The 9,425-nt window shown below is 39.6% G+C and overlaps 1 protein-coding gene across 1 annotated transcript in view; it reads left to right on the top strand.

Moving 5' to 3' along the window:
* Nucleotides 1-417: 417 nt before the first annotated feature.
* The window catches only part of STPG2 (sperm tail PG-rich repeat containing 2), a gene marked incomplete at its 5' end in the record, with an annotated part of 587,105 nt that continues 578,097 nt past the window's right edge, over nucleotides 418-9,425 (top strand). Inside the window, 2 exons of the mRNA XM_025205801.1 lie at nucleotides 418-529; nucleotides 3,343-3,452. Coding sequence (XP_025061586.1) covers nucleotides 418-529; nucleotides 3,343-3,452 — 222 coding nt within the window. The remainder of the gene's footprint in view (nucleotides 530-3,342; nucleotides 3,453-9,425) is intronic.

The following is a 9,425-nucleotide window of genomic DNA, read 5'->3' on the forward strand; positions in this document are numbered from 1 at the left end:
CTGCGCGGGGCACCCACAGCCCGGGCCCACGTGGATCCGGCCCGTGGACCCACGAGGTTGTGGGCGCCCGCCTGCCAGGGCTTCTCTACTAGGACGGTGCACCCCGGGCATCTCCCCCCAGGCAGTGTGAGGGTTGTGCTGCGTGGGCCCTGGGGTAAATAGGGTTGCCAACCCTCCTGGAGTCTCCAGGAATTAGCTGTAAATCACCAGGAGACTGTGGAGAGTCATCCGGGAGATACGTGATAGGGCATTCATTCAAAGAAATATTAAAAGTCGACTCGGGTTTATGCAGTAATCTGGCAGGTTTCTCAAATGTAATAGTCATGTGCTGTTGCTCCTGACCTCGGGTCGTTAAGGTCATTACATCATGTGATGAAACCTCCCGGAATAGACTCAGACAGGGTGACGACCTGATGGGTAAAGCCAGCCGTTTCAGAGAGGAGCTGGTGGCTTTCCGAAGCATTTGGCCTGGCACAGTTGTCTGCCCCCAAGGAATCGCCCCGCTGTTTTTTCTGGAAGCAAAAATCAGGTGGATCCTCCGTGCCGGCGTTTTCTGAAAGGTGCCTCTGATCTGTTTGGGAGGGGCGGGCGCAGCTCAAGTGTAAAGAAGGCTGAGACTGCTAGCCCTGTGCTAACCAGCTTTGTATGCCTCTATGTATTCATTGAAAGTATTCATACAGCTGTAAGAATAAAAATAAACTTCTACCCTCTACGTATGTGGAGTTATGTGACCTCTATTCCCAGAACACTTTACAGTCACCCTAAGTTCTTCTGGGGAAACGTGTCCATAGTTGAGCTGTCACACACACTGTACTGATGGCAGAAAGTCAGAATTTATATATAGCCTTGTTCAGGACGTCTCTACAGAATAGGATATTGTGAAGTTGTGAAAATGTCTTTGTAATTTGCTATCTTTAAGAGATGTAGAGTAGGATGGAAAAAGAGGCCTGAGGTTTCAGGTAAAAAAAATATGTTCTATAAGGTGTTAATAAATGGGGTATAAATAGAGGTGGTATTAAAACTGTGTTGAGCTGTCTCCGTCACAGAGCTGCAGTTGTGCGCAGCTCACTCCTTTTCAATTCGTAGCACATAACTCATAGATGTGTCTGCATGGCCGACTACTTCTTGGCAGGGTAATGGTCTATGTTGAGCTGAGCACTGCTGGGACTAGATTTCTTCTGCTAGTTCTGAACTAGTTCACAGAATTGAACTGTGAATTGTGGGCACTAGTTCACATATTTCTACGCTCATTCTGCATGATAGATACGGATCTATATCTTATTGAGTATGATAATTTTAATCAGTAAACTAATTGGGGTTGCTCTCTTGAGCTCTCCCTTACAGATTAACTCCTATAAGCAAAAGCACAATGAATTCTGTCAGAGGAGCTGCTACTGTAATTTGGAGAGGATGTATGGAGCAAATCTTGCAATTCCTGCAGTGCAAGGTTCTGTGGGAACCGCAGACATACCACAGTTTTTTTTTTTAAATGATGGGCCTGAATTTAGAAAAACCTCTCATCTAATTCTCTATTCCACTTTAACACAAATGTGAGTTTTTTTGTAGGATTCAGTGTGCAGCTGGGCTTTGACATATTTTAATAGAAATATTTTTTATTCCTTTTGTATCAAGTAAAAGAGATCGAGTCTCTCTGGATAGTTTTGATTTTTCATTTTTATCAAGAGCAAAGTTCTGTAGCTGGGGCTATATACATGTGGGGATATCAGGCAAATTTTCTTTTTTAATATGCATATCTTGAAAGCTGTCTGTAGCTACGGAATTGGTCTTCTTCCAGTCTAATTAACGCTATCTTAGAGACAGATGTATAAACCTCAGATATAACTTGACGTTAAAGGAGATATGCACAATAGTCTCTGTTCTAGCAGCATATCTCTAGCTATTAAAAACCAAAGTGGCTTCAGAGTTGATATATTCTCTTGTAACAGTCAAGTGTAGGCTCATCAGAAGGTAATTCCAGAAGTACAAAATTCATTATATTGCTTTTGGTGCGCTCATCCAAGGTGCAGCCTCTAACATAAAAAAATTAAGCTGAGAAGTGTGTTAATTACAACTAGATAAAACCTTATATCCTAATTTTATCTATAAAAAGATTAATTAAATATACAGTTTTATTTCCTTCAAAATCAAATCAGTCTTATTCCTTCAAGGCCATTTTCTTGGTCTTACTTAACAAAATGTTAGGAATGCAAGCAAGGGGCATTAAAAGTAAAGAAAAGCAATACAGTATCTATTTTCCTTTCCTTTCTTTTTTGGCTCATCCTCCATGTTATATTGCCTCAGAAATGAAATAAAAAAACCTAGTGGGAGCCTAATTAATGAATCTGAAGTGGGAGACTGCAGTGCATTTGAATAAAGCAAAAACCCTAGGTGAAAATCTTAAAAGCAAACCCTAGCTGAAAATAAAAGTGTAATTAGGCATTACTATATTTACAGAGAAATTAACATGGTTTTAAGCATTTTTTCTGTAATTTGATGCATTTCTAACCTCACTATTTAATACCTCTGGGTGTGGTGTAGGTCAAACTATTAGATCATAATAGTTCCTTCAGTATTTAACATCTAGGAAATATATGAGCAGATTTTTAGATTATCTTTTATATAAAAGTGCATCTCAAAGCATTTTATAGAAATAAATAATGCTGGTGGTAGAGAAAAATTAAGAGATAATGGTAAAGAAGGAAAGGTCTTTTTGGTTAAGAACTGAAGTGACGTAAAGACAAGTGAACTGTAGAGGTACTAAAGGGAGTTTCAGATGAAAGCCGTGGGGAAGGAGGCAGCCCCTTCACTGACACTGGATATATTGTATGAAGAATTAGGAGGCCTCTGTAGAGAGAGATGGCATGTGTGAGGGAATGGAATGGAGGAAGTTCATGGGATGTTTTAAAAATCAAGAAATCTTAAGAATAAATTCTTTCCTGTATTCTACATAACTTTCAGTCCTCAAGTAAAGATTGGATACATTTCTAGCTCATTTAAATCAGAGGACTTGATACAGGAATCATTTAGTGAAATTCTATGGTCTGTATTATACAAAAGATTAGACTAAATGATGATAATGTCCCTTTCAGCCTTAAAAATTATGAATTTATACAGTACAATCAGAGACCTGAGGATTTAGGGCAATCTACATTAGCAGTGTGAGGTTCAAAATAGACTGATTTTGAGAATACTCTTTAAAAATAAACTTTTAAGCATGTATCATTCCTTACATATATCTAGTCTTTTTAGTAGAGTAGAAAAATGAGATGAACCAAGTGTTTTGATTACTGAAGAATAATCTGATGTATGTATCAAATGTGTGTGTTTTTATTCCTTTTGCAGATGGCTATGCTCCATTTCTTTCTTTGACAAGTCGAAACTTAGCATTTACTATTCAAAATACAGATGTTAATGTTCCAGGACCTGGACACTACGATATTGCCAAAATACAGGTAAAACTACAATAGGTGCCTTAATTAAATTAAAATAGTTGAAGTTTGCAACAGTAACAGTCAGCAGTGTTTTTCATGATTAATTTATATCTAATGAATTCTCCTCTTAAAAGTAAGTTGGCCATTGAAGAGAGGACAACATAATGGGAAGCTTACTATCTGGACTAGAATTCTGTCTTTTCTTCTTCCTCCTTCTGTCTCTCAGAATGCCTTCTTTCCCATACTCATTCTACTTTTTTCCCCAATAGGATATGTATAAACTAGTCTCCAAGGCATGGTGCTGCTGAGTGCTTGATGAAGCACTCAGCTTTCTCTTAGTGTTTTTAAATGGCTGAGTGTTTTTAAATTCCCAAGCCATTTGTTATTTTCATGTTACTCACTTCAAGTTGTAGTGGGCACTTTCACTGTTTTGTAGGTCAGGATACTTTGTTTCCCTGTGTAATAGCAGAGAGCAGAGTTTAAAAGGGCTAAGATCCTTAAGGTTTGAACAATGAATAAATTGAAAAAAAGAGTAATTATCCTAGCAAGAGTAACATTAGTTCAAGTTAATGCTAGATAAACCATTTGGCTGCATCCAGAAGAGTGCAGCCATGAGGTATGCGGTGCTGCAAACATGTCTGCAGTGCCACATATCACACATTCAGATGTTCTCTGTGCTACAACAGAGCACTGCCCATGTGTGTGCTGCTCCACTTTTTTTTCCTGTGAGTTTTTTTGACCCCTGAATATCCAGAGGTCAAAAAGAACCCAAGGGAAAAAAAAGTGGAGCAGTGCGTGCACAGGCGCGGCAAAAGCAATGCTGGGCCACCCAGAGCCACGCTGCAGCTGTTGGCCAGGCTCCACATGGCAGAATTGCCACTGCTGCAGCCCGGGAGGCCCCCATGACCCCAGGTAAGGTTACTGGCCCCATCCTCCCCTACCCCACATGAGGTAACTTGCTGCACACCAAATCAAGTTGTCCCCGGAGAACCAAATGTCCATGCTTGTCTGGACGTGCCCTTTGAGAGCAAAGTTAAAGGAACTTTCTCAAGCTGGGGAGGTTTCTTGATGTTCTGTTAGGCACGTGCCTTTCGAACTTCAGTAATAGAAAACAGCCGCAGTTTCACTGAAATAATTTTTATTTGGCTAGAAACACTGTATATTAGATGTTTGTTGTGTAACTTTATGTTTGCTGAAATAACATAAAAAGCTAGTAAAAAAAGACATTTTAAAGATGAAATAAATTCAAGATTTTATCTAGCTACTTCATTAAGGTGTGAGGTTGAGATCAGCATCTTTGTACCATAATAGACAAAATAGAAATTCCTGAGGTTCTCCTGAGAAGCAGCAGCTGGCTTCTCTTGGCTTTCCCATAGGTGCTCAAGGTACTGGTAAGTGATTGTGAGGGGAGGGAGGAGGGGAAAGGAGGGCTTTGTCAGTAAACCTGGCTGCATATGCCAAGAGTATGCTGTTCTCTGTGTGCCAGAAGTTACAGAGGGTTACTACTTGTCTGAGACAGTACTGTTCATTATTATCCCCAGAGCAGGGCAATGCCTATAGTATACATTTGCATCTAGGCTTAACTGTATAATAAACTTCTTAAGTCAAGCAAGATAAATATCTTTTACACTTCATCAATATAAAGGTATTAACAGTTTAGTTTTACATTTTGCTTTTGCAGTAAGATCAAAACATGGCTCTTAAAGCTATTTGTGTCAGCAATTATGAAGTATATAAAATAATATAGTTACATTACAAATTAAGCATTTTCTAAAGCATATGTCTATGTTACAGTGAGAAAAAAAATCATTATACTATTATTGGTATATAGCTTGTAAATTTCTCTTTGATTTTTTTAACTGCAGATTCATTTAATGCTTTCTGGCCGTGTCTACACTAGCAGGCTGCGCAGTTGTTACTGTGCAGTCATTTAGTACTTGCTTAAGCAAGTACTGAATGATTGTGCAGTAACCAGTGTTACAGTATGGTCCCATTGCTGTACAGTTCTTTTTAGTTGCTACTGCGCGGTAGCAACGATCTCATTGCTACTACTGCTCAGTGGCATAGCTGTCACGGTTTGTGCACAGCAACGCTATGTTGCTGTAGCAACGAACTATGGCGCAGTAGCTCATTGCTATAGCGATGTAGCATTTTGTGTAAACATGCCCACTGACTATAGAACACACTCAAAGTGGGAAACGGCACTGCTCTCAATTTCATGCTAGAATGCTGAATAATAATATGGTTAAGCGTATCAGAAAGCTTCTTCCGAACTCTTCCCCATATTTTGTCTTCTTGTTTAATCTTGCTTCTGTTTTAAATTATATGAAAAAAAATTTCTCAAAATAGCAGTTTATATATGCTAACCGTCACTTTGTACACTGTCATATTGAATGAAATAGTTTGAATGTTTGTAAAGGTTGCCCATTAGCCAGTTTCAGGAAGAAGATAGGATTTATCTCCTTATCTAGCTCATTGTTTTGAGGCTACGTGCAAAATGTCTTGACTTCACTTAAAGCCTTAACTTAAATTGTATCTTTAGAAGTCTTTTACAAAGAAAGCAAATATCCTGAATTCCGAGACATCAAAGCCTAAGGCCTTTTAACCAAATTGCTAAGAAAAGGGTATTTACAGTGATATGGAAGAAGTCTCCCCAAAATGCTCAAAGGTAATTTCTGTTGAGTAAGATCCGAGCCCAAATTTGGGAGTTATGATAAGTTGAGTAGGAGGAGCCCACTGACGGCAGCTCACTCAATAAAAACCTGTAACTTACTGTCCCAATTTGGAGGTGACTTCACTTGCAGAACAACGAAGGAAGAATCGCAAGTGTAAACTCAGTTTAGATTGATCACCTAATCCAACCTCTCCGTGAACACGAATCTCTTAGTTCATGCTGAAGCCGCAGAGCGCCCGAAAGGGACTGAAGGAAGGGGACTTAGTCCTATCACTGGTGAGCCCAGCTCATTGAATCGTATTGCTGAGGCCAGCCTATTGAACCGTACTACTGAGGCCAACCCATTAAATCGTACTACTGAGGAATGAAACTATATTTTGGTATTTGGCTTCTTGGAATTCTAGGATTGTAAGTATATCATGAAAAATAATAGTATTGATTCAAATTTAACTTTTAGTTGTAATTGTAGTTGTTTTTGTAACACTAATTCTTATAGCATCGTTTGGGAAGGAAGTGCATTCGGAGCATTGTTTCTGATATATGTAATTATTGTGTTTTTAATGTTTGTGGTGTTTCTTAAAGCTAAGCAGTGTTATATACGTAGCAAAGAGTTTTAAAATAAAATTGTGTTGTATAAATTAAGTGTGTAATCATTGCACGATTTCACAATCAGCTAACTACTCCCCCAGCCAGTGCATCAAAAGGAATCAGTAAATTGTGTGGGATTTTCTCTATTCCATAACCCACTAGAGACATACACAAAGTAATTTGAAGTCAGCTGTGTAGATAGATATAAGAGAGTTTTGCTTTGGCAGCAGTTATATTTGGTTATCAGTCAAAGTGTGAATTTTTTTTTGTGGGTGAATAGTGGCAGGGGGAAGATGCTATAGAAATTAGACAAGCAAACCAGTTTGAAAAAGAAGTCACTTTCTTCCATGCCTGCCCAGATGTGTCATATTGCATTATGTTACTTTGATTTAGGTAGTGTCATACCACATTGCATTCTGTCAAATCTGACATAATATAACATAAGTGATGTAATGAGATATGACATGAAACTACACAGGTCACAGAAGTAAAGCAAGCTGTTTCTGACATTATATATTTCTGTAAAACTTGTGTTTATTTTAAAGCATCTAGAAAAATATATTGTCAGTATTTGACAGGTACAGTGTCAGCACTACTGCTGAATAATGATGATTTTTGATGCTCCCTTGAGATTCCATTGCCACCTTATGTCCAACTCCCCTTTAATGAAGACTGCAGAAGTAATTCACTCCTATTTTTCCTTAAAACAGAATAGAAAAACAACAGAATATGTTTATATCATGAGCTAACTTGAATTCTTAATCCTAGCTGCATGAGCTAGAGACTGACTACAGTATACAGTAGTTATTCTACAGTAACTCCTTATCTGGATGTCCTTATTCTATGGTATGAATGCCTTTTTGCAGTTTAGTTTAATGTATTTCACAAGTGGATTAAATACATCAGAACAGATGTCATTTGCATTCTAAGTAACTGATCTTTTCACCACGACTCTGATATCACTTGTACCTAATAGCCTGCTATCTCCCTGATGTGTAATTACTGCTAGGAATTGCTGCCATGTACTCATCTTGTATTTCATCCTTCTTGTCTTTCTTACATCCTTGCTTCTTTCTCCTGACTGTCTCCCTTCCTTGCCCTCAGTTTCCCACTTTGAAAGCTAGATTTTCTTTCCTTCTTGCCATTCTCCAAAATTTTTTTTTGTTATTCCCTTTAGTTCTTAACTTGTATGAGCTAAAAATAATAAAAAAGTAGTATTTTAAAGAAGTTTTTGCAACCAAATAGAGTGACTTTGTGTTTTCATGGTAAGTGTATAAACGTCTCTTCTCTTCCTCTCAGTAAGATAGAAAGAGATGTTTTCCAGTATGAGCATAAAGTATTTTTCTCTCCCAAATTACTAATGGCAGGCTACATCTTAATTCTGTCTTAATTCCAATTTATGGATGTGCCTCCTGCTGTTTTAGTCACAGTGTTGTTGCTGTGCTAGGGGGTACAAGATTAAAGGAAAGCAAATAATCACACTTAACTGTTTGAATAATAGAGAAAGAAAGCAAGCAAAAGCAAAACACAAACAATACATAATAATCCAGGCTCTTTGATACAATCTCTTTGATTTGTTTCTCTGTGAAAATACAAATTAAATTTGAAGGTGGTATGCCTCCAGTAGGGTTACACTTCCCTAAGCTAATTTTTCTGTAGCCAGTACTGTTCTTATCTCACTAGTGAGTCCTGTCTTTGTGTATCCTAGATCACAGCTGTCCAGCCAGTGGCCTATAATGAGTTAACCAAGTATGTGGGGTCCTGCCCAACACTTACTCCTTCCACTGCTCCTGCTGTTGTTGCCAGGGTCTCCAGGATCTCCCTCTGTCCTTCTCTATCTTCTACCTTCTGCCTCTGGCTATGGTGTAATCCATAGGGGCTCAGGGATCTTGTGGCCCATGTGGGGGTGGAGGATGGGGTGAGGGGGCATGAGGTGGGGAAAGAATTGTGGGCATGGGTGGATCAGGGATTTGAAAAGGGGGGTGCAGGTGGTGTGCTGCATACTTCCATAACACAGCACATATTTTTCTCCACTTAAAAAGAAAATAGAAACTTTACCAATATGCTAGGGGCCCTAGGTCTATGTGATTCAATTATGATCCAAGCAAAAACAAGTGTAATTAAGCCTGTGGGTGGCTGACTGCCAGCTCCAGGGTGGGGCAGGCACCTGTTTCGGGGGTGGGGGATATAGCTGTTACCCTTCAGTCTGGCCCTGGGGACAGAACCCCCACACAGGACCACCACACACACTACTGTGGCCTTAAATGGCCCCTCACTTCCACTTATGTGTAACAGCTGCAAATGTTTGCTAGGCTGCAAGCGGAATAGGTGAGCTGTGCCTAAAAACTTGGCAAGAAAGGTGGCAAAAAGTTTGCAGAGGTGCAATAGCTTTTCCAAATGCAGGGTATGCTGTGCACAATGCATGTTTTTTATTGGAGGATTTGAACTGTAACCAGAGCCCCAATTGTAAACCCTGGGCTCTGATTGGCTACTATGGAGACCAAAGCTGAGGGAGGGAAAAGCAGCTGGGAAGGGAACCTGTAGGATAGTTACACCAGCCTGGAGAGAGGGGCAGAGTCTCAGCCCCTCTTCCTCCCCGAGGCAGAGGGAACGTGGCTGAGGCTTGTTGGGGAGCAGACTTCAGAACAGAAAAGAGCTTGAGTCATTTGAGGAGAAGCTGATTCCCCATCTGGGGTGGAGTTGTGCAGTCAGGGACACAGGTACCCAGGGAA

Source organism: Alligator sinensis, unplaced genomic scaffold (genome assembly GCF_000455745.1).
Source record: "Alligator sinensis unplaced genomic scaffold, ASM45574v1 scaffold305_1, whole genome shotgun sequence".
Classification (NCBI taxonomy): domain Eukaryota; kingdom Metazoa; phylum Chordata; order Crocodylia; family Alligatoridae; genus Alligator; species Alligator sinensis.